This window comes from Vanessa cardui, chromosome Z, assembly GCF_905220365.1.
Source record: "Vanessa cardui chromosome Z, ilVanCard2.1, whole genome shotgun sequence".
Taxonomy (NCBI): domain Eukaryota; kingdom Metazoa; phylum Arthropoda; class Insecta; order Lepidoptera; family Nymphalidae; genus Vanessa; species Vanessa cardui.
Genome location: NC_061154.1, coordinates 8193996 through 8221971, shown reverse-complemented (window position 1 = coordinate 8221971; position 27976 = coordinate 8193996). Strand labels below are relative to the sequence as shown.

At 34.4% G+C, this 27976-nt stretch overlaps 1 protein-coding gene across 1 annotated transcript; it reads right to left on the bottom strand.

Annotated features, from left to right (window-relative positions):
* Positions 1–3: 3 nt before the first annotated feature.
* Positions 4–27941, bottom strand: LOC124542865 (laminin subunit alpha). The gene is made up of 62 exons (XM_047120753.1): positions 27709–27941; positions 24908–25054; positions 22659–22786; positions 22437–22545; positions 22173–22343; positions 20808–21024; positions 20201–20410; positions 19921–20114; positions 19330–19405; positions 18596–18733; positions 17829–17940; positions 17345–17520; positions 16787–16963; positions 16049–16171; positions 15529–15687; positions 15047–15300; positions 14688–14824; positions 14469–14607; positions 14207–14395; positions 13759–14133; positions 13492–13644; positions 13160–13334; positions 12923–13083; positions 12337–12496; positions 12020–12253; positions 11781–11943; positions 11534–11696; positions 11332–11454; positions 10670–10847; positions 10232–10535; positions 9922–10150; positions 9696–9823; positions 9406–9530; positions 9061–9234; positions 8735–8936; positions 8468–8547; positions 8276–8384; positions 8077–8191; positions 7839–8000; positions 7542–7761; positions 7349–7458; positions 7157–7278; positions 6803–7076; positions 6547–6708; positions 6263–6450; positions 5987–6183; positions 5756–5889; positions 5477–5674; positions 5249–5397; positions 4870–5148; positions 4574–4787; positions 4099–4422; positions 3832–4015; positions 3608–3746; positions 3208–3440; positions 2948–3037; positions 2387–2614; positions 1962–2134; positions 1383–1622; positions 894–1055; positions 563–794; positions 4–312 (listed from the first exon to the last, which is right to left on the bottom strand). Exons 1-62 carry the CDS (start codon positions 27901–27903, stop codon positions 50–52), a joined length of 11079 nt encoding a protein of 3692 aa, XP_046976709.1. The 5' UTR covers positions 27904–27941; the 3' UTR covers positions 4–49.
* Positions 27942–27976: the final 35 nt, after the last annotated feature.

Here is a 27976-nt window from a genome sequence, read left to right as displayed (position 1 = left end):
TAAAAATTTGTGACATGTTTATTATCATTACATATATATTTCAATGTATTTAATCATTAGGGCATACGCCGATGTGCGTGTTCCTACGCGCCGCCGTGAGCGGTATTTGCACAGGAACTTCCTTTATGACTATATTCCTGATGCAGCCAGTGAATCCACGTCTCGAGCGGACTCCTTTAACTCTGGATATAGATCGTTCGTGTCCTCCGATGTATAAAGCGGATCGTGTGTCTGTAGATCCGGACTGTCCAACACAAGGGTCAGAGAAGTGACCATCCACTCCCACTGAGACTACGTGCCGGGACTTGACCGCTACGAATAACAATAAGTATTTAGGTTACGTCATTAACATTTAATTGTTTCAGATATGCTAAAAATTCTATCATTTATGATTAAGAGAGGAAAAACTTTTGGAAAAATGTCAAGCACATTATATATAAATAATTTTTAAAGCACTGTTTATCTAGCCTACAATAAAGGCTACAGGTCTCACTGTCATGGTCCGGGGCGACGAAATTTGTATGTAAATAATATTACCGTGTATGTATGTAAATAATATTACCGTGTATCCTGTGCCAGTTTCCATCACAAAGTGAAAATTTGTTGCCGAGCTTGTAACTGGCGTGGAACGGACCCTTTCCGTTTTCCACGTTGGCTACAACTTCGTTCTCCAAGAGTTCCAATATCATGAAATCTCTCTTTCCGTGTACACTTAACAATAGACCGGTTGAGTTGCGCGGCTTAATTTCCATGGTTATAGAAATTTCGTAGCCAACCTTGAAGTTTTCTAGGAGCTGAAATAATATTACATTTATGTCATTTTCAATTTCAATACAAACACGCTTATATACAAAAATAACTTATCAAATACAATATATAAATTAATGTCTTACTTTCAAATAATTGCTGTGAACATTGTTCGAGGGGCCGAAGTAAACTCCGCTTTCCACGTTATCAGTGCATCGAAGTGAGTTAACTCTGTACAAAATGTCGGTGACATATTGTCCATTCATCATGAGCCCCTTAAGACAACCCTTAAATGGTTGGTAGAAGTCCTGTAACAATAATAATAGTCATAGCTGTGGTTATTAATCTCAGATAAAATAAATCTTAATGGATTTCAAAAACGAGATTTCGGTCAGGGCCGAAATGTCTTACAAAATGTCTTAAAAACTCAATTCCATTAAATATTTTTCAGTGCGCTAGTGTGTCTTCAAACAATGTGCACTATCTATTTCTAATTCTCATAATGTAATGGGAAAGCATTTTGAAATGGCAAAGATATTTTGAGAGGACTTTATCAAACATAAAGATTAAGTTTATGTGACAACACATCCCTATAGACTTCAGTAGGACTATTTAAAGCGGCACAGAATACTTACCATGAGGTTTTGACTGATACTGTTGCTGATGTTTCGTAAACCACCGTAGTAGTAGGGAGGCGTTAGTACTGCGGGCGCGTCACATGTGACACTTGTTTCCCCTATGCGTTCGCCGTCGACTGTTAGCTTGCCGTGACCACCGTTCCTCACGAGTGTTGCTGTGTGCCACTCTGTGTCGTTGTAGGTTTGGGTCGATACTACTAAGCCGGTTTCACCGCCGCAATTGAAGGTGAAATGAAGCTGTGAGCCAAATGACAAAATTTTATTAATTTGTTAGTTGAATATTTACTGGAGACTGTATGTGGCCAATGATGTTCTAGTAAGCAGATATGTTATTAACGCGCAAAAAGTGAAGACTAGTAAACGTCCTAATTGAGACGTTTGCCTTTAGTCGTTTTAAGTACTTGTAACGAAATGAAAAATAAACGGTCCCCGGCGCGGCACACTTTTTTCTGTTGTTTAGTATGGGTATAACATATCTGTTTATTAGAATATCATTGGTATGTGGCATTTTACATTTTTTCATAATGTATGATTTTAAAATTATATCGTTATCGTTGTCAGACTTTAGAGAAATACCTTAGCCTCCTTCATATAGACGGCCAGGAACTGTCCAGGCGCGCGCTCTGCTGCCGCGTAGAATACCAGCCCACCGTGTTCGTCGAAGGTGCGCAGAGTTATTGTGAGGTCGAAGCCCTCCAGTTGCCGACCTGGCAACTTCGAATACTCTATGCGACTGTCGTTTTTCGTTCCTGAATAATAACGATATATTACTATCAGTTTTTATTTCTATAAATACTTCGTTTATATTAGGTTTGATTGAAAAAAATAACTGAAGGAGTAAATATATTCATATTTAAGATATCACAATTAAAGAAAAGGCAATATTAAGATTTTGTTTTTTAAAAGATATTTGTTGGACAAATTTCTTGCAAAGTACATATACAAACTATCTAATTTCTATATTAAAATATGTCTTTATTTTTTAATACAAACAATCTTACCAAATCTGTATCCTTCAGTAGGATCACCAATACTGTATTGTGGGTCGTATGCGAGTGCACATCCAGATTCAGGAAGTGGCGGCGGTAGGCGTGGCGTTGTAGACGGTCTTATCGTAGTGGTGGGAACAAACGGTGATTTGGTAGTTGTTTGGATGGTTGGTGGTTCACTCGCGGCAGTCGTCTCTGGTGTAGTTACAGTTGGGCCCGGCGCGTATATCAATGGTGTATCTATTTGAAAGCCAAAATACACTTTATTTAGATTTTACAAACGGTTCTGACTCAAAAGAGTCGACCAGAAATTTAACAGTTATATTCATTTACTAATTAGTAAGCGTATATATATATATATATACATCCCGACTTCGTAAGGGTAAAATTTGTACAAGGTTATCAAAATTAATTTCCCTCGAAGTTGAAATCTCTAGTAATTCTAAGTAAACCTCATCAACAGAGTGGGCAGAGTACTTCAAGTTATTTCAAGTCAAACGGACCTATAGTATCGTCTATCTCGTAATGAGTCATTTGGATTATCACCTATATCGTTTTATTATCTTTGTTTACCTATTTTTGTGGTGACTTCTTGTAGTGGGTCAATAAGGCTTGGCGTTGGAAGGACGTCGCCTTGCGTTGGGGCAGGCCAGGCTCCGACGTCTGTACAAATGCATTACACATATTAATATATTTACAATTAACTTGAACAAAATATCATGTTTACTTCTTCCCAACAAATTATGTTTTGATTCAAGAAAACAAAAACGTTAAATGTGTTATGCTCAAACAAAAAATAATGCCAATATGATATAATTAAGGCCAGGACTAACCTGGGGGCACGCCTCCTGTAGTGGTAGTTTTGCCACAACGTCCAAAAGTAACGCTGTTGTTACCGAAGGGTTCGAGTAGGTTCAAAACTCTTCCGTTAATGGTCGCATCTGCGATGCATCCTTTGAACGGCACTTTAGACCCCACCTTACCCCCTACAACGTAGCCAGGCTGTAGCCCACCCACAAACAGGACCCCATCTAATATATGGAGCGGTGCTGGAGCTGAATCCGTACTGTTGAAGGTAAGAGATTGACATTGTTAATTTTAAAAAACAATAAGAGTTAGAGAAGATATATAGAGTTTAAAAAATGAGGACTTTAACTTAATAAAGATCATATTAAATATATTTTTTATAATAAGGTTATTCGTTAACATAAGATTCTAGTTGCTAGCACGCACCTAAAGTAGTCGAAGTCATCCACGACGAGTCTTAAGGCTTTACTATTGTGAGTTACAGTGACTACGTGCCACTGCGAATCATTGTATGTGCTCAGTCCTGTGTCGAGAGTTTCACGTTGACTCATGAGAACCAGAGTTCCTATAATTATAAGAAAATTAATGTAAAATAAATCTTACATAAAAAATGATACTTCTTAAATTGCATAGTAGTGTTAAAAACATACCTCTGATGAGGGATAAGGATATACTATCCGCCCTGGCCATGGTTACAGTTCGACTCACATAGACAAAGAGCAAACCGTCCGGACTGGACGTTTTGAACTTAAGCGTCAGCTGTAAGTTCTCCGTTGTTATATCCACGAAGCGAAGGTAACTGTTGTCTCCAGATAAAGAAACTAGTGATGCAAACTATGCAAAAAATAAATAAATTACTATCCAGATACGATTACATTTATTGAATTTCGAACAAATTCAAAATGAATTTTATATACCTGACATCCATAAGCTATTCCAACTGATTCAACATTTTCACTCAAATCTATATTAACACCGTCTATACTAATTTGTCTAATGCATCCGTCAAAACCTTTATTGGTCACATGTATAATGTCCTTATTGTTTCCTCCAAAGTTCATTGTGTCTAATGCAGTAATTTCTTTGACGTCAGACGTTGATACCATTTTTATTATCTCATTGTCAACTCTAAGGGAGCATGAAGTGAAATATCTACCGGCATCGAGTCTATGCCATTTACCATCGTTGTATGTTTTAGTAGTGCCAATAATAACCATATCGTCTGGATTGCCGAGTGAGACCTATAATTAGAATAAAAATAAATGAAACTGATTAAGTACAAACTTGAAATGTGAAAGTAGTTTAGTAAGTACTACAATTTTTTTCTTTTGGTGGCCTGCCACTGGATACAAAAATATAATGCAATATAATGTGAACTGCTATATTTATTACCTGTAGATAGACATGTCCATCTTGCATTTGTATAGAGAAGAAATGCTTATCTTCTCCTACTAAATATATCAGACCATCTGGAGCATATGTCCTAAAGAATAGTAAAACTTGGTTTTTCTGAGATCCAAGGTATCCTCTTCCTGGCATTATAACGTGAGAACGTCCATTGAATCGATATTCTTGAGGGCCCGATTGTGACGATATTAACTTGTCCCTATGGACAAATGAAAAGAAAATGTTGAAAAGGTTTATTTATTGAAATGCCTAGTTTATTGAAATAAATTCAATTGTTTTACCTTTGTCTAGCTCCCTTCAAATTGGCAGCACTAACAAAGTTCCACAGTCCAACGGGGGTGTCGCCTATCATTAGTTCCTCGATTTGACCTTCGAATGCCGGGAAACTAATACCCTGTAATTTGGCATCTGATGGCACTCCTCCAACATAAAGTTTAGATTTTTCTCGATCCAAATTAAATATAGTATGTTGTCCTGGTAATACAGCTTCTTTGTCATGGATTTTATCCGTACCGTTGTCGAGACTTTCGCGTATTGATAACTTAACATTGCGTCCCACTCTAAAATAGTAAAATCATTAGAATTTTCAGTTAAAACATATTTAAAATGTGATTCAGGCAATATGAACCATACAAATAAACAACTATTCGTTTACATTACCTATCAACAATGACTTGGTACCATCTGTTATCAGCAACGAACTTTTCGCTACCTATTCGGGCTGGTTCACGACCAGACTCGGCACTGTCACCGATGTCCATTACCAAGTATGGATAACCATTTTGTACTCCCAAAACCATAAAGTCATCCTAAAATTTTAATGATTATAAAAAATCAGAAATAGATTATTGCGTTTCTATATAAGCATAGAAAAAATTAAAAACATACCGATTTAGTTCTTCTAAGCATTGTGTCTTTCGGATTTCCTAAGTATAAAATGAAACCGTTGTTTTCTTTTGTTCGGAAGTAAGCGGAAACGTGCGTGGAAGTTGACATTTCATCTACAGTTTCGGGTAGACGAGGTTGGAGAGTCGATCGACGGTCGAAAGTAACACCCACTGGTATGCGATTAGCTACAGTACGCGCCTGACAAAACAGATATTTTTTATTTTATTTAATACATGTTTCATTATAAACATATATTTTTATGGAATATAATTTGCTTACTTGCTCGATAAGAGATCTAAGTTTCTGAAGCTTATCATCTGCTTCTTGGCGACGGTTTTCAAGATTCAGTTGTTTCATTTTAACAGTCTGATAAGTGGTTGATATCATTGGATCCATTTCTCCAATGTTATTTACTGGAAAATTAAGATAGTTTAGTATTTAATTCTATTTCAAATGTGAATAAAAGATTGGCTTACGATAACAGTTATAATAGTTTTATCGAATACTAACACAAGTTTTCAATGTTAGAAGTCATTTTTTGGGCATCATCAGCCAATTTTGGTAATGTCTGTGCCCATTCTTTGCTGGATGCTAAGTCATTTCCGAGATTCGACATAATATCTATTGTTGATTTCACTTTTTCAGAAACTTTATCGGCCTTTTCTGATTCTTTTTCAAGTGATGTGTGTGGGGCATTTGGCAGTGATCTGAAATTATAAAGTATAGCTAAACCATTGTTCTACTGCACTACACATTATAACTATGATCGAGCTATCGTTAACTTACAATAATATTGCATTATTCTCATCATCAGCATAGCCAAGAGTAGACGTAGCATTTCGTAATGCAAGATCAGCCTGTGTCAGATTCGGTCGCAGTTTTTGTTCAACATTTGCTAGAGCTAAAGTAGCACGCTCCGAAAGCGCGAGGGATCGGTCCCGCGCTGGCGATACACGGTTATTAAGTACCGTATTCTGAAATAACATCATACAATTGAAATAAAAAGGGTCGCTGAAGTTAAACAAGTGTATTGATTATAAAGTTATCTTGTACATCAAACTAAAACTTACAATATTAGAGATGTTTGCGACTGCTGCTTCGGCTTCGTCGCTAGCCTTTTTAGCGTCCCCAATTTCTTGAACTATAGATGAATAAGCAGATGCTGCGCTGTAGGCGTCTTTAGTTCTGGTGTTATTATTTTCTCGTTCCGCTAACGCTCTCAAATTATCAGCCTAAATATTTATAGGACGAAAAAATAAAATCATTATTTATTTTAAGCTCTAATATGATAAAATAATATGTTGAAAATGACATCAATTCACTTACTCTATTTCTCAAATTGCTTGCATGGACTAGTGCTTCATCGGTTAAATTACTCAAATTCGGCAATGTATCTGCGATAGTCATTAAACTCTTTTCCGTTTCATCGTTAACGGCACTTATTTCATTAAGAACATTGGCAGCGTCTTTTGTAATAGCATCTACTTTTGAAGTGAAATATGTTGCGTTATTGATATCAATAGCAGCATCAATTAAATCTTTCATAGCGGCACCATTTAATTTGGTAACAGATGAAACTTTGTTTCCAAATTTAGACTTCCTGCAAGAGAAAAATAGCTCGTTTAATTATCATATACTTAAATTTCATGGACATAAAACTCAATTTATCGTTTCCCCTACCGATTGTTTGTGTTTAGTTTTTCAGCTTCCGCAGCAGTATGTTGAGCAAAAGTAGTGTATTCGAGCATTTCATTGAGTTTCTTTTTTAATTCATGGGTATCGTTCATTATAGACTCGAATCTCTGCAAGTGATTAATATGTTATTAATTGTACAAAAATAGTAATTACTATAAAAAAAAAAATTATCAGTACCTTTATCTGTTGAAGCACAGGTTGCACGAAAAGGTTCATTCTTTCTATTTGTTCCGTTGCATTTGTGTAAGCATTAAATGCTAGTTGTTCTTTGGGTTTCAAATCTTTTTCTTTAAAAGTAATTTAATTATTAATAAAGTGTCAGTAAATATACATATATGTATTTTGAATATAATTAATACTATTTTCTTACCAGCTATATCATTTTTAATTTGTCTAGCTTCTTGTAACGCGCTATCTACTTTAGGTTGCTGACTTAGCTCAAGACCTGTAGCAAGTTCCGAAACGTGAGATACTATGTCTTTAGCCTTTTGCCCATTTTCTCTTACTGCGGCGAGGACTTCGTCTGCCGTACTAGTTAAATCTGCAGCTCTTACAATTTGCTTGTCACTATCAGTTGCCGCAAACTCAGCCTGTATACATACATAGGGTAATTTAATGATGGTTATATGTTAGCGAATGATACTATTTATGTAGTTAAAAATATTACCGATCGCAAAAGATTTTTAGCACTCGTTTCTAATCCTTTCACGGCCGTTGTAACTTCTTCTAGATCTACATTCTTCAATTCTGCTACTTTAGGTTTCAGTAGTTCAGTTTGATTGGAAATATAGTTGAGTCTTTGAGTCGTAAAGAATGTGTCGGCTTTATCCTATAAAGAACAAAATAATTTAAAAGACGCGTTTTATTAATATTGATTTAAAATGAAAATATTTTGCATTATTTACCTTAAAATCTAGAGTTTCGGTGCTCAACAAATCGTTTAGATCCTGTACAGTAAAGATAAGGGCATCTGTGCAAGAATCACATTCTAAGCATCCTTCTTGCGGTATTAAAACCCATCTGTAAAATAAATTTAGTTGTATTCTAATTGGCTCTGTAGAGTGTATGTATTATATATATAATAAGAAATTCAATATTTTTAACCTTTCTGGACAGCGATCACATTTTTCACCAATTACTCCGGGCAGACATTCACACTGTCCTGTAGCGTTGCACATGAATCCGACTGAATACCCTTTGTTGCAATTACAGTCTGCAAGATAAAGACGAGATTCGTTTAACACAAGGTGCTTGACAATAATTTATCCATTCATTTATGTAATTAATTTTACTCACGATCACATCCTTCCTTGGTGTAGTTCCAATATCCAGCAGCACATTGATCGCAGTGCTTTCCGGTCACTCCTTTTGCACATCTAAAACCAAATGGATAAAGCGTTAACGATAATAATAATAAAGTTTAAGCGAACTGGGTATTACAAAATATATTTTTGACAATATAAGTTGAATGTATATAAAAATACAGGTATGAGAAAATTAAAAGGGGTTTGTTAAAAAGTATTTAAAACTACCATACGATATATAATTTTTTATAGTAAGCACCTGCAATGTCCAGTATTATCATCACACTGAGAGGACTCTGAGGCGATGCCACAATCGCAAGGAGTACATCCTTGACCGCTGCTTAACCCGTAGTGGTTGGGAGCGCAGCGATCGCATTTCTCACCAATAACACCTGGCCGGCAGACGCATGTACCCGTTGCAGGATCGCATCGTTCCATTCCGTATTCATCACAGACGCAAGCTAAATTGGAATGAAAAAAAAAAGTTACGTTATTTGGCCTCGAGTCAGTCTCGACATCTAGCTATAATACTTATTAATTATCGTTTAAAGTGCTAAAAAAATGCTTTTTTTATAAGCAGCTTACCTGTACAGTTCTTAGAGAAGATAGCGTCTCCGTAGAAGCCGGGAGCGCAAAGATTGCAAGCAGCTCCAGCCGTATTATTGACGCACTTAAGACAGTCACCAGTGATGCTGTCGCAGGAGCCGGGGTCGTTCGTGTTTATGTTACCAGAACAGTTGCAAGGCTTACAGTAGTCACCTAAATAAATGAACAAACTATAAATTATATATTCAGGCGGTTTACAAATAAAAGTGTATGAAAATTCAATATTTTATCATGTTATGAGATTCGATCAATTTTTACCTAATATTACAGTCAAACTTTTTATTTAATAAGCAAAAATATTAATGTCAAGTTTAGGTAAATTACCAATTTCTTCTGGAATGCCATAATAACCGGCTGTACAGTATTCACATCTGGCTCCATCGTAGCCCGGTTTGCAAACGCAAGATATGAGTGATCCATTCCCACTAAGGTCACAGCCCACTGCAAAACTGTTTTAAGAAACATTTAGTTTACAATTATTCTAAAATTAAAAATTGTTTTTTGTTTCTTTAATTTAGTTATCAAATTAGGAAAGGTTCATATAACACCAAATAGTCATTTTAGTGATTTATTTATTTGTTCTTAAATGTATACAGCTCTCTAAATAGACTTACTTGTTGGAAGCGTAGGGTATTGGACAAGCACAGATCAAGCAATCTCTGGGTGTGCCGACCGTCGCGTCGCCGTGGTATCCAAGAATACATTGTTCGCAATGGTCACCCATTGTATTGTCAGTACATTCCTTGTGATATTTAAAACACACATTAATAATTTTACTTAAATTTGACATTAAAATAAAGAATGGACTCAATAACACACTATATGATATTTTATATTTACCAAACAAATTCCAGTGTTGACGTCACATTCTTTCGAGTGTCCGTTACATTGGCACGGTACACAAAATCCGGCGTAAGGACCGGAACTTAGTCTGTAATAACCTTCAGCACATTGTTCACATGAAAGTCCTCTGTAAGCCTTTGGACAGTGACATTCCTCCACTGAAGAAGCCCTTCGGTCACCCTCTGCATATTCTTCGACACCAACATCCAACGTCACTGCTATTAATCTAAAATGGCATAAAACATCTTATAGAAACAATTTACATTGATCATCTTAATATTAGTCTAATATGAAATATAAGCCTGACCTTGTCGTAACGGCTTCATGCCAATATGTAGCTCTTATATAAATGCTTGTTATGTTGACCAAAACATTCATTAATTGATCTCTGGTAACTGCAGATCCATCTAAGTTATTGAATTCATCTTCTGATAATCTAACACTGTGTATCCAATTCTCAAGCGCTGGTGGCTGTTCGATGCTGTTATGAACGATGTATCCATTAGCTCCTCCAATGATAACGTCAGCTGCATCAATTGCATGACCGCCTTCTTGTGTGGTATAAAAGATGGAGTAGGTAAGGTAACCTCCGTATGACGTAAGTCGTTTTCCTAAAATGGTTGTAAAATTTAGTCCATTACATCGGGATATGTATTACGAAATCAATATACAATTAAGTAACATAGTGTAAAAACGTAAATTGAAATTAGGATAACTTTTTTGTAATTATAAATAATAATCATACCCAAATAATAATCAGGTGCGCCAAAGTACACGACTTTCTGCGCACCATCATCGTTGCTTGCTAGGTCTGCTCCGATGACCGAATCGTTTAAGACTGTAGGAGGTACAGTGATGGGGAAAATGTTTAATGTGCGATTAGCCTCTACATTAACAAGGTACCAATCGTTCATGCCGTTAATCTGTAAAATATACCGTCATTTTAAAAATGAAACATGAAGTTAGTTGCAGGAAGAGGTTTGCATTTATTGTAGTTGCGGGGGTGCATGGCCATGCTCATCTGGTGACTTGGTGGTTGAACTTTGTGTAGTCCATCTGTAGAGGTTTTTATCCATTCATCATATATTCTATATTGTTGTGTTCCGGCTTGAAGGGTGAATGAGCCAGTGCAATTATCAAGGGACATATCGTCTTAGTTCTCAAGGCTTCTTGAGCCTGTTCTTTTCAATGTTCAAAAATATCCTTTTGGACATTGCTCAAAGAATACACCATTATTATGCGTTGGTATTTATATGTGTTCGATAAATGGTGCGAGATCATGGCATTTAACAAAAGTATTTTTGTTATCTAGTATGAACTCGCCCGAACGACGTTTAATAATATTATAGACAGAAAAAATATATTTCAGACAGAATATATAGACAGAAAAAATCTATATTTACTAACCTCAGCCCAAGATAAGTATGAACTGCTACATCTCGTGGTTTTGCCAAAGCAATGACACTTCGTACAACCGTCAGGATTGTCTGGTTGAAGATTGAAATATTCATCTTTGCAGACATTGCACGCCTGTTAGGAGTTGTTAACATAATATTAATTTGAACTCTAAACGAAACCACATTACATTTATAAATGGAGTGTTATTTACCTGGCCTCTGACATGTTTTTTACAGTAGCATTGCGCTGTGTTTTGGTCGCATACATCATCAGTGCTACCATCAAGGTCGCAAGTACATTGTAGACAATCTGGAAAAGCGTAATGACCGGGGACGCAGTGATCACAAACGCGACCAATGACATTTTCTTTACACCTGCAATAACGAGACATAATAATTAAAATAAATGTCAAATAGTTAAGATTTATAAAAAAATTGTTCTAGTAAAACCGATCTTACAGGCAGTTACCACTATCAGCTTCACATTGTAACTCGTTGTCGATCACTCCCAGTGGGTTGCAGTTGCAGTCGTCACAACCGCGTTGAACGTCAAAGTTGAACGTATAGGGCTTGCAGCGGTCGCAGTTCTCACCTTCCACGTTCTTCGGGCATATACATTCCCCTAAACAGTAAAGAAACCAAGCAGTTAGCAAAATATTTATGATTAATAACCAATATTTACTATCTATCTTTTTTACCATTTTCATCACAAATTGCAGTTATTGGACAATGGCAGGGTCTGCAATTAGGGAAGCCATAGTATCCTGTTCGGCACGCCGTACAAGTTCTGCCGATTACGTTTTCTTTGCACGGACACTGTCCTCCGAAGGTATTACATTCGAGTTCCGTAGATCCCATGAAGTCACAGAAGCAGCTTAACGCACCGCTGTTATATTCCGAAGTGATGGAGAACATTGCGTCTCGACAGAAACCTGTTAATAATTGTGATTCATTTTATGATTAACTTCGAATAACTTTAAAAATATAAACCATAATATAGAATATCCAAAATTACCGGTCTCATTAGAATTGATATAGTAATGGTTGACAGCACATTTATCGATAAACTCTCGAGTGTAATCAACCCTATTAGCTTCGGTTAAGGCCGAGTCTACAAAGTCTGATTTTGCTACAACGAGAACGTAATCCAGCCACAGGCCTTTGCTTGTGTCTCCCTGTAAAAGTAAAAAAAATATATAACATTGATAAATCATTTTTCCATCATTGAAATATTATTTTCTTATACATAAGCTCATCGTACGACACAACTTAGATGTAGCATTAGCAAATTCAATAAAAACCGATCATTGGCGATTTATACAACCAATAGAAATAACTCCCTATCGCGCCATTTGACGCTATTCGTCGCTATAGATTCTCGCGTCAGTTCAACCCGAGAAAACAAGTGCATGTAAACCGAGTCAAATTGACGAATATATTAGGTCATATGATATTACAAGTTATTAAGTTTGTGTAAAGATCATATTCACATAAGAATTAAATATTGATAATTTGGGATCGAGTACTAATCGATCGGTTTTATGAGTTTTGCCGATGCTGCATCTAAGTTGTGTTGAACTATACACTAGTGAGTTTAGTACCTTGAATTCAATCGTAAAGTTTTCGTTCACAGCAAACTGTGTATTTCCGTCTGCCTGTGTTAGCAAAGCTCTACAACCAGAATTTGAAGGGCAATGTTCGATTGGTATAGAGGTCTCGTACTGCTGACCATCAGCAGTTAGGTTTACGTTAATACTGCTTTCTGCAAAATAAAATGAGCAAATGTAGTAATTACATTAAAATTATCATAACAAAACATTCTTTATAAAAATGCTTACTTGGATGATTTGGTTGGTAATAATGCACGACGAAAATATAGTCTCCAGGTGACGGTACCTTGGATTCTATTTTAATTGGTTCGAACTCTGGAGCGAGGTACACAACTATAGTAGAGTTATCAAGGATTGGTGGTCTTATGTCGCGATTTCCTCCAGTACCTGTTTCTATTTCAACCTAGAAAAAAAATATAAGCTTGATTATTTAGATAAGTATAGATATCACAATTTTATGCCTTACAACAAGATTGCTTATAGTGATTTAAAATTCAATATATGTGTACTGCTAGACAAATTGAAGTAATAAAGTGTGTATTTAATTTAGCAATTCATACCTTTTTAGAGTCCACAGCGGTGGGAAATACAGCAGGAATGCAGCGTCCGTCTCGCCTTAAGCAGTATGGACGCGGGGTGATGTAGTCCAAATGCCATTCAGATTCAGGAATTGCGATTATTGACTTGATACCAGCAAGTGTGCTTGTATCTCCCTACAAATATTTTTTTGTTTTAATTATTTGAATTAAAATTTAAGTATCATTGGATACTATTATAGCCATAATAAAAGTGAGTTCTGTTATCTGATATTATGGTATAGTACTTACGTTAACATATACGACATTATTTGGATCTTGTACGTGGAATGTGAAGATCTTTGCCAAGTCATCGACGACTACTTGTCTACAGGGCGCAGTATATGGACAGTCATTAAGATTAGCCAGGGCGAATGATTCAGAACTGTCTCCAGACTGAAATCTTATAACAACTACTCCTCTCGGGAACAGATTATAAATTCCACCAGAGGGGTCGGAGCTGGATTGACTTATTTCCAATGCCGTTCTATTGATCGGCGTCACGTACTCAATAACGAGAACATAAGATCCACTGGGATCTATTTTCATATTGTACTCTAGTTCATTTTGTTCGCTCTGATTGATTATTGGTATATCATTTGGACCTGCATTGTATTCTTTTAATTGCTGAAATAAAATTGATTTTATTAGTAATTTTATAAAGTATACTCTTGTATAACGCAATTTTCAATCGTCTTACCTCAGGATCGTTTATAAACTCTGTGACCGCTGATACCATTTCTGTCACGTTTGTTGTAGGTCGTCCATCGAGACTGGGATACGCGAAATGTCTGCACAAATTCTTATCACCGATAACACATGGTTTGTCTACTAGTTTTGTTAAAACCGTTGCCTCATAATAAGCTTCAGGTATGAGAACGAAGTAATCCTAAAATAATAAATGATATCTTAAAAACTGGTTATCGAACAAGGCTTTTTAAAGAAGATGGAAAAGATCTTACAATCATAATTTCTTTAGTAGTTTTAATTGTGACCGTCCAGTTTCCGGCATTCATGACGAAAGGCGCAGGTGCATTACCTTTTTCCACTAGAACTGTTATAAGTTGGGGTTGAATGGTCGGTCTCAAATACACGTTGAATCTACAAAGAGTTTAATTGTGTTTATACATTGTTTATTTTTATGTCATTTATATTTAATAACATATTTAGGTGTGACTTACCTTTGTTGAGTTTCGACTACACTTTCCGGTGTGATAACAATGGTTGCTGTGACTGGATCCCGGAGCGGATTTGCGTATTTCAATACCATACGATACAAGGAAGATTTACCGATATGAACCACGTTGATAACTTCATTCTAAATAACACATTTAGTCATTAACTTATAATATTGCTTATCTTCCATTGTATTTAAAGCATTATATTGAGTGATTTGATGGGTAGTGGTATAATTATTATGTTATATTATATAATACTAAAAGCTATTACATAATCCAAAAGAGCAATACATATTCTATATAATAAAGTATATAATTTCGTGCGCGAATTTAAAGAATAATTTAATAAGATAGAACAGTACCTGTAGCAGAGAAAATACAACATATCCTTTCCAAGAGTATCCAGGGAAGACCTCTTCCGAATTTCTATATCTGACAGGACCGGATTGCGTTAGCCCTTCCTCCACTTCGTACTGGAACTGGTGCAGGGTCGGGAAGTAGTGCGCAGGGATCGGGCGGTCGCAGCGCCGGCCCTCAACGCGCGAGTGACAGCGGCACTGGCCGGTGCCTTTGTCGCAGTTGTTGTCTATCGAACCGCCGATATCACAATCGCAGGCTGTAACAAGAAATTTGTAATTAGCTTAAGAGATTTAAGATTTAATGCTCATAGGAACTCCTTGTTTCTGATTCTTTTAGGATATTTGAAATTATCTCTTAAGTAATAAGAGACGGAAACTTAGAGAATTACTGAAATACGATCCAGAAATCTGCGTGATTGATTAAATATATCAATATAGCAATATAAGGTACCGAATATAGTTGACCAATATAATTCACTAATTACCTGTGCATCCAAATTGATTGTATGTTTCCAAATTGTAAAAACCATCTTGGCACTGATTGCACTGTTTTTCGCCAACGTGCATTTTACACGTGCACTGTCCGTCGCGGGTGTTGCAAGCACCGAGACCGCCGAGGGTGCCGGCAAGGTTGCAGCTACATTCTGTATAATCAATCAGCATTAATTATATAAGACGAATAACAAAAAACAACAACAGCCTGTAAATTTCTTATTGCTGGGCTAAGGCCTCCTCTCCCTTTGAGGAGAAGGTTTTGGAATATATTCCACCACGCTGTTCCATCCAATGTAGGATGGCGGAATTTCTATGAAATTTGACATTTATTTCCTACGATTTTTTCCTTCACCGCCGAGCACGAGATGAATTATAAACACAAATCAAGCACATGATTGTTCAGCGGTGTTTTGAACCCGCAATCATCGGTTAAGATGTACACGTTCTAATTACTGAGCCATTTCGGCTCTCTAATAAGGTTAAAAGAAAAAAGTTGAACATTTAACAAACCTTGACATCCTTGTGGATTGTAATCTTGTAGATTCCAGAAAAGTGGTTTGCAGTCATTACAAATCCTGCCTTGGACACGAGCCTTACATTGACAAAGTTCTCCAGCTGGTACGGATCCACAACCTTATAAAATAAATAAAAAAAATAATATCACAAGATATAACTTACATAAAAAAATATTTTAATATTTCAATTCAATCACACCGGCTTCGCACGGCTGCAATACTGATACTAAATATACTACAGAATTCGTTTATTAACGGCATCACATTATAAACTACTAAAATGATCAGTATTTATTTACTATATTGTCCATGTATTATATACAAAAAAGCTTCCACTCGAATTATTATTTTGCGAATCGAATTTAATATGTTCATTTAAATGATTACAATTGATATTGTTATAAAACTGTTAAATAATTCAATTTCATAATTTTTATTAATTAAATAATTTAATTATATAATTGATCCAAAGAAACAATCTTGTGATAATTACTAATGTTCAGTATATTTAGTGCATGCTGTGATTACCTATAAAAAGAAATACAATTATCAAGTGTTCAATTGTTAACTATATAAAATTTGTAATACTATTGTCATTTCTGTTGGTGATCCTATAAAATAAATAAATAAATAAATAAATAAATGAATCACTATATCTATTAAAAAACCGCATCAAATCTAATCTAAGGACAGAGAAAGCGACTTTGTTTTATACTATGTAGTGATTACATACCAGCAAAAGAGGCAACAACACCCCTTGGATCACAGTTGCACTCTTCACAGGCTGGGTAGTTATAGAACTGTTCTCTGCACCTATCGCAGTTGACTCCATCGAAGTTCGGTTTGCAGTGACACTGGCCATTGTCGTCACACGTGGATCCGATGGTACCAGATTCGTCACAGTTGCAGGCTAAAAATACATAAAGAGTCAAATCCCAAATACAATCTACTTTAGGATATATAAAGTCACTTGAGCATTCAAGTGTTTTAGGGAATTAAGTTACAAAAGAAAGCGGTCCCATATTTGGACTAGCATTATTTACTTAATATGAATTTATTTTGCGTAACATAAGAATTAATAACATTCAAGGCTTAAACGTATACAAGTATGCACTAAAACTGGTGACTGTATAAATCTTGACCGCGTGGAATTGTGGCAAGAACGCCAGCAGAATTTCCCCTTTGAATCTCAATTTCGATTCTCTGGACAAAAAACTTATCTTCCAGTAATAGCAGTAAATAATACATAGTTATATAGAAAAACTTACATTAAACTATTGTCAATACTTACGTAAGCATTCTGGAAATTTGTAATATCCTGGTGAGCATTGATCGCATTGCTTGCCACCGAAGTTAACAAGGCAATTGCATTTTCCGTCAGCGGAGCAGCTGGTCGAAGTCGAACCCGTTGGAGAGCAATTGCAAGGTACACATGATCTTTCTCGACCACGGACTTCCATGTAGTATCTATAAACAAATAATAATGTAAGGTTTTCAATTATAAAAAGCCTTTAAGAGAGCCTTTTTATAACTCTCGTTTCGTGTTCCAACTCTGTGTGTGTGTTTGTGTTTGTGTGTGTATGTGTCGTGTTTGTGTGTGTGTGTGTGTGTGTGTGTGTATGTGTGTTGTGTGTGGTGTGTATAATTTAATACAAAAAAAAAATTACTGTTCACCATTATAATCTACCAAAGATAGATACGTAATCGTATATTTTTTAAAGTGTTAAGTCTATTTTATGTATGTGTAAACTAATTAAGACAAATATATTTTTTACCCTGCGATACATTGATCACATCGCGGGCCACCGAATCCTGGTTTGCAAATACATTGTCCATTGACATCGTCGCAGATGTTAGGTTGTGTACCACTGGTGTCGCAATTACAATCTGAAAATCATTCGATACAGATGACATGTGCCCAAATAAATTATTGGGATTTAACTTTTTGTCAAAAAGTTTTCAAAAGAAGAAGACAGTGAGCCTGTCCTCTTTTGGTTATTAATGATTTGTTTTCCTATCGAATTAGAAGAGTACAATTATGCAAGATATTATATCCTGCACATTGGCTATTTGGCTTGGCCTTGACAACAACCGACTATATTATATACATTTTCTTTATAGGAAACAATTGGTACATCTACCTTTTTTTACACCATATATCTATTTTTTCAGATTTTTCTCTGCTTTTAAAGAAAAAGGCCAAAGGTTATTTTGTTAGGAATATATTTTCGTTCCACTTCGCTACGTAAAAATAGCATTGGACTCTTTCGTTGGTCTAGACTCTAGAGGCTACATAATATGATCGCAGATCTCGTGGTCTTGGGTTGATATCCGAGGTCGGAACAATAAAAAGTTATGAGAGTGAGACAAAAGTAAGTGCTTTTTTTCGCACACATTTCTTTTTATACTTGAAATCCATCGTGGCCTGACCGATCAAATCGATATCATCAGAGTTAGGAGCGGAATACGCATAAGCTTATTCAGGATAAAACCAAACGACTTTAACATCATATGAGTAATTTAAATAATATATTATACTTACGTTTGCACGTTGGATAGTTGTAATATCCGGCCTCGCATTGATTGCAAGTTCTTCCACTATATTTACTTTTGCATGTACAATTTCCGCTGTTTTTATCACACACTTGTGATACTGAACCGACGGAATTACATTCGCAGTCTAAAATAAAGTTATCCATTAGTTGTCTTTTTGGGTGTTTTGAAAAAGAACACATAAAATATTTTGGTTATAAGATATAAATAAACAAAATTGATCTTTGAATAAAACGTACAGACACTGGGAAATTACTATGATTAAGATAGCGGTATTATGATCATATGATGAAGAAATTCTATTTTAGTAGTGATTGTGGGACGATAGTGATATGGCACATAAAACATCAGTTATTGTTTAATTTTGCAGAGCTACGCTAGAGCGTAGATGTGCGGGAAAATAAAAAAGAAGATTCTTACGGAAAATAAAATTACGGACCGGTTAGAGAGCAGTACTACGGTTGTATAAGAAAAAATGAAAAACGTAAATAAACGTCGACAAACTCCAATTCTAACTGAACTAATGTATACTATTTGACATTGAAATATAATTAAAAAAAGGTTTCATTACTTTGGTTCTAAATGTAGATGATTGACAGTTTACAATAAAATGTCAAACTTAAATTTATGATAAAGATTATGAAATTCCTAAAAAAGTTCTTTTGATTAAACGCAAAGTTTCATGGAAGACCCTCTAGTTAAAAATAAATAAGCGTTACTCACTTTTACATTCTGGCGAGTAATATCCATCAGCGCAAATCTCACACGATTTTCCTGCATAATTGTATTTACAGGGACACTGTTGAAGAATATAGAAAAACAGTTAAATAAATTATACACGAAAATCAATAACATAAAACGTAACATAAAACAAATATATGTTCGATTTATTAATGGTCGGTATTTGAAATTATATTTAGTCGTTTGACGACTAACTATGTGAGAATTTAATTTAAAACAAAACTGTTTAATGAACCACTTTTCTATGATAATGAAATATTTTCGTACATAATATACCTCCAGTATATTACATTGTAGATATAGGTAGACAAACAACGAACGCTTTACAATTGAATCCTTCTAATTTTTTTAACGCGTGCTAAATATATAAATTATATCAAATAACTCAATATTTCTATAGGTTTCCATTATATATGTGTTATAAAATTATAATCAATGTAATAGGATCAAATGTTTTCTTTGTAGTTGATTAGACTATTGGATTACACACATGTATGCGTGTATGTCTCATTAAGATGTCTTAACGCTTCTAAACGATCAAATAAATCATCTGAAAATGGAAAATAAGCTCACCATTCCATCAGTTGGAGTGCAATGTTGCCCTTCAGTTCCGTTTAGATTGCAAGTGCAAGGCTTACAGTCGGGATAGTCGAAGTAACCATACGAGCACGAGTCGCAGTTTGGTGGGTTGAATTCGCGTCTACATTCACACCGACCAGTCTCCTCCTCACAATTACCCGTTGAATAGTGGAGATTACAATTGCAGGCTGATTATAAAATACATTTTTCTTTTAATCAACATCTATGAAATTCTCATTATTTATAACTCATTATTTAAAAGAGATATACTTACGTTGACAGACGTCTAGTTCATCCCAGCGCTTGCCATAAGGCCTGTAGAATGTTGCTTGGCACTTGTTACAGTTAATACCTTCGGTATTGTGTTGGCAGTTTTTGCAAACGCCTCCTCCCTCGTAATTTCCATGAATGTCGAGAGACAGACCTTTTGCATCGACATCCGCGTCGTATTCACACTCAGTAGTGTGATTGTGACAGTTACACGCTAAAAAACAAGTATACTTCATTATTTTCATTTCTATCATTTATCACAACAACAACAACAGCCTGTAAATTCCCACTGCTGGGCTAAAGGCCTCCTCTCCCTTAGAGGAGAAGGTTTGGAACATATTCCACTACGCTGTTCCAATGCGGGTTGGTGTAATACACATGTGGAAGAATTTCTATGAAATTTGTCACATGCAGGTTTCCTCACGATGTTTTCCTTCACCGCCGAGTACGAGATGAATTATAAAGACAAATTAGGCACATGAATCAGCGGTGCTTGCCGGGGTTTGAACCTGCAATCATCGGTTAAGACGCACGCGTTCTAACCACTAGGCCATCTCGACTCATGAGATATATCATTTATCATGAGATTAATATTGTTTATGTAAACATACGTTCGCAGGCGAATCTGTCCCAGTTTTGGGATATTCTCCACTTCTTCTGCTCGAAACCCGGACAGCAAGCGGCGCATTGAGGTCCACATGTATTGTGTTGGCAACGACACACCAGAATTGTGGTATCACTTTCAGGGTCTGCCGGGTCACACGTGGTTGCGTGACCGTTACACATGCAGCGACCACCGATACTTATATCTTTAATACTGTAGAAATACTGTCGGAACAGAAAAAAACATATTCATGACTCTCATAACATAACATGTTCTGTATAAATCAATTGTATTGAAAGGTAATTCTTAATATACGAATTTTATCTGATATAATACAACTGTCTAAAATGCCTGATCCCTAATTGTATTTTTATTATTTATAATTTAAATATCGTGTAATCTTACCTAATTTCAAATTCGTTAATATTTATAAAACATTATTTATTTTCAGTGCTATAAGCATTTTATAGGTACATAAATAAAAAATATGAGTTACTTGTGAGGCTTATTAAATTTAGCCACTTCACAATTATTTATGACATCGAAAGTGTTTATTAAACACGAATGCGAATAGATATGACGTAATTCATCCATATGTTAGAATTAAGACACCATGTATATATTTGTAACATATAAATGAGACGTACATGGCGATGGAATATTTACATTGATGTGTATAGTAAGTTTAAAGTTACAATGTTGCCAGGGTACCACAAAAGAGTTTGGTAGTCTTTCTGCTATTAAGAGTATTGTCTAACGTGCACAATTTTATTAACATATGATACCTTTTTTTTCATTTTTGGCTACCATTCGAGCAACATAACCAAAATTGGTTTATAATATTTTACTTATATCTACGGTGCATCGTACTATGGCAACTTTAGTTTATATTTGTCAAATGTTATCGATTACCAAACGATTATTACCTCATAATCTAGCTACTATACTATCAGACGATTAAAAATTCAAAATGATTTTAGTATATCTAACAGAAATAGCCAATAAAATTAGAATGTATCTGAATATAGTCTAATCGAATCACAAGAGAGCAAAAGCCATTTGACATCGAATTGGCGCGATATCATTGGTCGAAAGCTTAAATAATCTATGATATTAATTATGTATTTGCGAATGAAAGGCGTTTTGAATGTCATCGTAACTATAATTGGAAGAATGGCGGTTAAATTAAAGTGGATATAAGCAGCTTAGTGGAATACTGTTGTTTCATAAAGATATACATATTAATCAAGAATTGTTAGTAGTTCACAAAATAGCAAAGCTCTTAGAAAATCACGTAGGTAACGTATATCTAAGTGTTTGAATTCATTCCTTTGATTGCAATAGACAAAAGATGTATAGTTTTGATTCTTACCCGTCTCGTAACTGTGGGATCCTGTCTCGCCACCGACATGAGATGACCAAGTAAATTTTTCGTCCGTAGCAAACGTAATCTGACATTGGTTGCTCTTGTCCATTCTTGTAGCACAGACGAATTAAAATACTTATTGGCCGATGGACGGTAGTTCAACAGTGAAATGGGTATCTAGATAAATATTCATCAATAGATTAGTTTTAATAATAATCTTTAAGAAATATGCAATAAAACATAAATCAGTCAACTATGAATATGACTTACTTCTCCTCCTTCTAAAGGTACTATTTTCGAATATTCCGTACTGCATATAACAGAATCGTCTTTTGTAATGGGCTGAAGACTTTCCTTTTCAAAATATCTTTCACAGTCTCTACAAAAACGAATATAAATTAAATATTACACTTCAATTTGACAAAAAAAATATAAATCCTTTTCTCTTTGTTATTTTCCACTGTGCTTTTAAAGAATTCTCATGTTACTTACTGTGGAGAATCAGAAAAGTACTGCCACGGTTTGAACGTTTTTCCATAATCGGTTGATTTTTCAAGTGACCATACACCAGGTCGAGGAGAGTTACCCATACGCACGAATACATAAGCCACGTGAAACTCCTAGAAGAATAAATTATGGTTTATATAAAATAATTCAATTATTTGGTGTTGAAAGTAAAAAAACGGTTAAAGTAAATTTCCAGTCTTCAAAATAGGACTTTTTTATAACACAAAAGATGAATGTTTATACTTGACAGCCAACAGTAGATTGGTAATTGATGAACAACCTTTCCCAAAAAATGTTAAGTAAATATTTCAAATATCAGTAATTACAAGAATATGAAAAAAAAATGGCGAAAATAAACGTTCAACCAAACAAATTTTAATTCCATATAATAGTTGTATAATTGTCATCGCACTATCATTATAATTACTTTTATTACTTAGTTCAATCAATGTGCCTATTCTTCTTTTGGCCTATTTTGTTATAAGTTACATTAACGTCATGACCTCGCCCTTTCGTCATAGTTCCACGAATATATTTTTTTATTATCTGTGCCTGCTATCAACACCCACTCTGTCCTGTGGCCTGTGGATATCATTTAGCGACAAGCTTTGACGTATTATTATTTAAATAAATTGTTTCTTTAATCATTTAGAATATTATTTTATAACGTCAAATAGAACTTACTAAATTTACCGTTTCCTTAATTACAATTCATGATATTTTACTTTTTTTGTTTATTGTTGTTAATATTTAAAAAAAGAACTCTATTTAATCATATTTGTTATATTTGATTCGTGATTTTTTTTTAAAGGTCTCCTTTCCTCCTGATCGCTGCCACTGGTTGTTGTTTACAATTTAATAATTTTTAAAAATAAAAATAAATCGATGATGCAGGTATTGATTTTTTAATGTATACTATAAATCGTTCATTTAGTGTTTGCTACACTCTAGTGTTTTTATAAATCGCATAAACTTATATGATAATTCGCAATAGCTGACAAGTAATTAAAGTATTTTGGTAAGGTACAGATACGAAATATGTAATTCTTTCGTAAGAACGAAAAAGTTCGAAAATGTGCCAAGTATTCTTTACAAAAATTAATTTTCATTTCATAATTATTATTCGATAAACAACGCTTACAACTAACAATTTAACAAATGTTTACATTCGCAATGTGTTATCATAGCAATAATAATAATAAGTTATCTTGCGAAGGTAAGCATATACAAGAGCAACTTGCATTTCGCCGAGCTGTTAACGTATCGGTTTACATAATTAGTATTACCTACTACCTATTACAATCACTCGATGAATGAGTTATGTTTTCGTGGTGAATCTATCACAATTATTTGTTTTAAGATTTCGAAGACTATCGTAATAATACAGACGTTATAATACGTTTTCTGAATAGAACATGTAAATGGGATATCGCTTTGCTTTTTTAAAACTAAACATCAATGAAATAAATTAAACAGCCTAAAATTTATTAAAATATTATAATCTATGCATTCACATATTTATATTATGATAAAATAATCGAGTTCGCTTTGCACTTCTGAATAAAAAATCAATACCATTTGATATACTTATTAATATTCGTGATCTTATGTAATTTGTCACGAGTCTAAAATTATTTAATGTCCTCTTGCGTGATTCCAGTAAGGTACAGCGATCAGGTCAATGCACTTTCGGTAACATAATAGTACTATTTCGGGAACTAGGATATCCAGTCCCGACTGAACGCGAAAATGTGGCCAGAGAATTCAAACTTAAGATAATATTTTTGTTTAAATTACTTTGGATAAGTTTAAAATATGCAACTTGGTTATTTCGTAAAATATATTTAATTTAAGCATTTTTCTAAAAAAAAATTGTATCTTTTATTGATCTATACGTACAGAGTGCTAAAGATTAATTTATTTGTTAAAAATACATTAATTATTTGATTAAAATTAAAAATATATTGATAGCGTATTTATATTATTAAATTTCTTATTTAAAACAATTCAAGATTTTGTTGGAAATATTTTCCGACGTTTTTCCAAGTTTTTTTTTTTTTCAAAGTAACAGTCCGTATAAGATACTGCTGGGCTAAAACGTCCTTGGTTTTTAATATAGTTTAGCTTATTCTCGCACGTTACTTTAATGCAAGTTGCGGAACCCAAACCTTTACTTACCTTATATAACCCTAGTGTATATTGAGAATACAGGCAAAGAATAAAAAGTGATTTACCTGACCGAGATCGATGGTCAAGTTGATTTCATTGTACTTCATGCCTCTAGACAGAGGCGGACTCTGCCACCACGTCTCCATACCGTCGACGGCAAATTCTGGCGGATGCTTCTTCGCTTCATTTGTACTATCGCAGAAATCGCAGACCTGTCAAAACGTTGGTTTAAATTAATTAATTAGTACTAGTAATCGGCGGTCACTATTTGATTACCGAAGAGTCATCACAGTAGTAGTAGTCTTAAGTTGAGTTTTTTTAATTGTCTTGTTAGAGTAGCGACGTGCATATCAGCACGTCGCTACTCTACTACATAAAATTGTTGCTATTTATTATTATTTTATTATTACAACTTTTATTTGATTTTATTATAATTTGTCAAACCCGCATTTAAAAACAATATTATATGCAACTATTGTTTTCAAAAGACAAATATATGTTGTTTTTATTTCAGGATTAAATATTTCGATTTCCATAATGTACTGGTCTTGACGAATCTATAACAGTTTCATAGACATTTGTTCCGAAATAGAAATGTTTCTTCATGCATAAGTTTCACTTTTTGTTTATTTAGATTTGATTAAAGCGATTTACAATAATTACTATATACATGTTTCTATTGAAATGGAAACTAAACATTTTGAACAAGTCTTTGGGAGGAATAAAGTTCTCGAAAAAACTCAAACACGTTTATTATCCACAAAACTATATTATACATAATTAAATAATATATATGTATACACATATACAATTATGTTATTTGTCTACAACTAGAATGGGCATAATGTGTACAAAGTACATATATAAGTAATATCACTAAGGGTTTGTAACGCCAGAAATAGGCTTTTACGAAGATGTTGCTATTTTGTAACAATGTTTATAATTTTTTATATATGAATAATATTATAAAGATGATATTCCTAGTGATTGTGAGATTAATATATTTCTAAAAAAGCAACTTTAATAAACGTATAATATGACATCATCAATGAAACTCGTAAGCAAAAGGTTCATGTAAAACACCCAATAAATCTGTCCATTCATAAATAATTCTTTTTTTAAAACATGCGAAGAGCTTGTGCCGACAAAAAAACACATTCAATTTTGGAATCCATTGTGCACAGTGTCCAACAGAAACAAAAGAACGCTCTGGAACTTAGATGCGCATACGCATTTGGCTACCACATGTCCATAAAAACGGTACGAGACGAGCCGAAGCCTGTCGAAATTATACGAGAAGTAGTCGAATGGCTCTAAATTACAGCCTTAAGAACAATTTGTCGCTTCGAGAACATAAGATCATGTGACTTCATTCATTTAATTCTTTCTCCTCTTGTCCAGGAAGCGGGTAAGTTATGAATGAATCTAAGTACAAAAGTTAAGGGCTTTTGCTTTGCTTACATGCATTACGTTATGAAATATTTTGAAAATAAAATGAGCTCAACTTAACATAAAATCTGGACTACTTTTGTACTAAATATGATAAAATGAACTATGAAAACATATTATAGAACATGTAGAGCAATACATAAATTAGAGAGACAAAGAGTTTGTTTAATTTGAAAGGACAAATCTTAAAATAAAGTAAATGACTTTTTTGTAGTATATTTTTAAATTACTTCAATTAAGTAAATTGGTGACTGTATAAAATCACGCGATAGAAACAGTAACTTATAAAGCAGGTAGGATCGAGTGGAGCAGTTAGTGTTCTCATAAAATTTGTAAAATAATTACGAAATGCCGGACGTACGACAGCGTTTTTGATAAGACAAGACTAACGACCTACACGGTATGCTTAAAATAATCTCATGACCTACGAACCTGGTATCACATATATCTTGTGGCGATGAATGAACCAGATACCATTAATATGGAGCAACGTATAAAAGCTTACGCATGACTAAAAATTATCTTATTGAAAGAACATTCAAATTTTTTTTTTTTTGTTTTGCAGTACTTTAAAATGTACATACTATATTTATATATGTTTTCAAATATTAACCAAAGCTGTTCATTCTGTTTTTGTACTTTTTATTTCGGTTAGTATATTGTTAGTTCGCTACAGAAATATGGTTGTAATTATCGCAGGATGGTGGGCCAACAGGACGCGTGATAAGTTATCGCGTCTATATTATCTTGCTGGAGGTAGTCAGACTCCCGATGTAATGTAAACTACTACTTCAAAATAAGCTCTATCTTTTAGAATAAAGCTAAAATCGTGCACTCACTAACAGTGAAGTAAAAATACTCACTCTTAAATTGCATTTATTGTTTACCTTTCCTAAAAAGTTATTTATTATTTATCCACATAATTAATTTCATTCTATTTTTTTTTAAATATAGATGTTAGTATTCGAAACTAATTTAATATGACTACAGGTTGAAGTTTATAAAGTAATTTTATTTTATATATACGAGAAATATTAAATTTGTATACATAAACAATAAACTTAGAATATGTATAAAGGTTATGAGTGAATGATCTGTATGTATCACTCGGTATGCTTTTAAATCGTTATTTTTGATATTATAAACATTATGCTTCTCTTAGACTTGTATAGTTTTAATTATAATATATGGCACTTAATATATTTTATGTGTTTTACCCCAGCTGCTATTCGATACAGTGCTAACGTGTTGTCAATAAGAAATAACTTAACAAGGTATGATGATATAATAACTTAATCATGCATAACAAATATATAGACTAAAGAAATAATATAAAGATTTTTAAAGTATAACTTTAGGATATGTTAGAAATTAAAAACAAATTCGTATTTGTTTAGAAAAAAAAGAAAACAATCACCTGTCCTTGGATGACACGTTCATCGTGATCAGCATTGGCGCCAACTAATTTGCAGTATAATTCAGGTCCCTCGTCCCCACATGTTGCGGTGGCAGTAATCTTCTTACCGAGCGCCAAGTTAAAGTACGGGGGTGTTAAAATTTCTGCACTCGCGATGCTTGTGTATAATAGAAGGAGCGCGACAACACGCGCCATGTTGCGCGTGCGCCGTTCCGTCGCAGAATGAAGTTGAATCCGAGATAGTACGGAGCGGCTCCGGGAAGGGTGG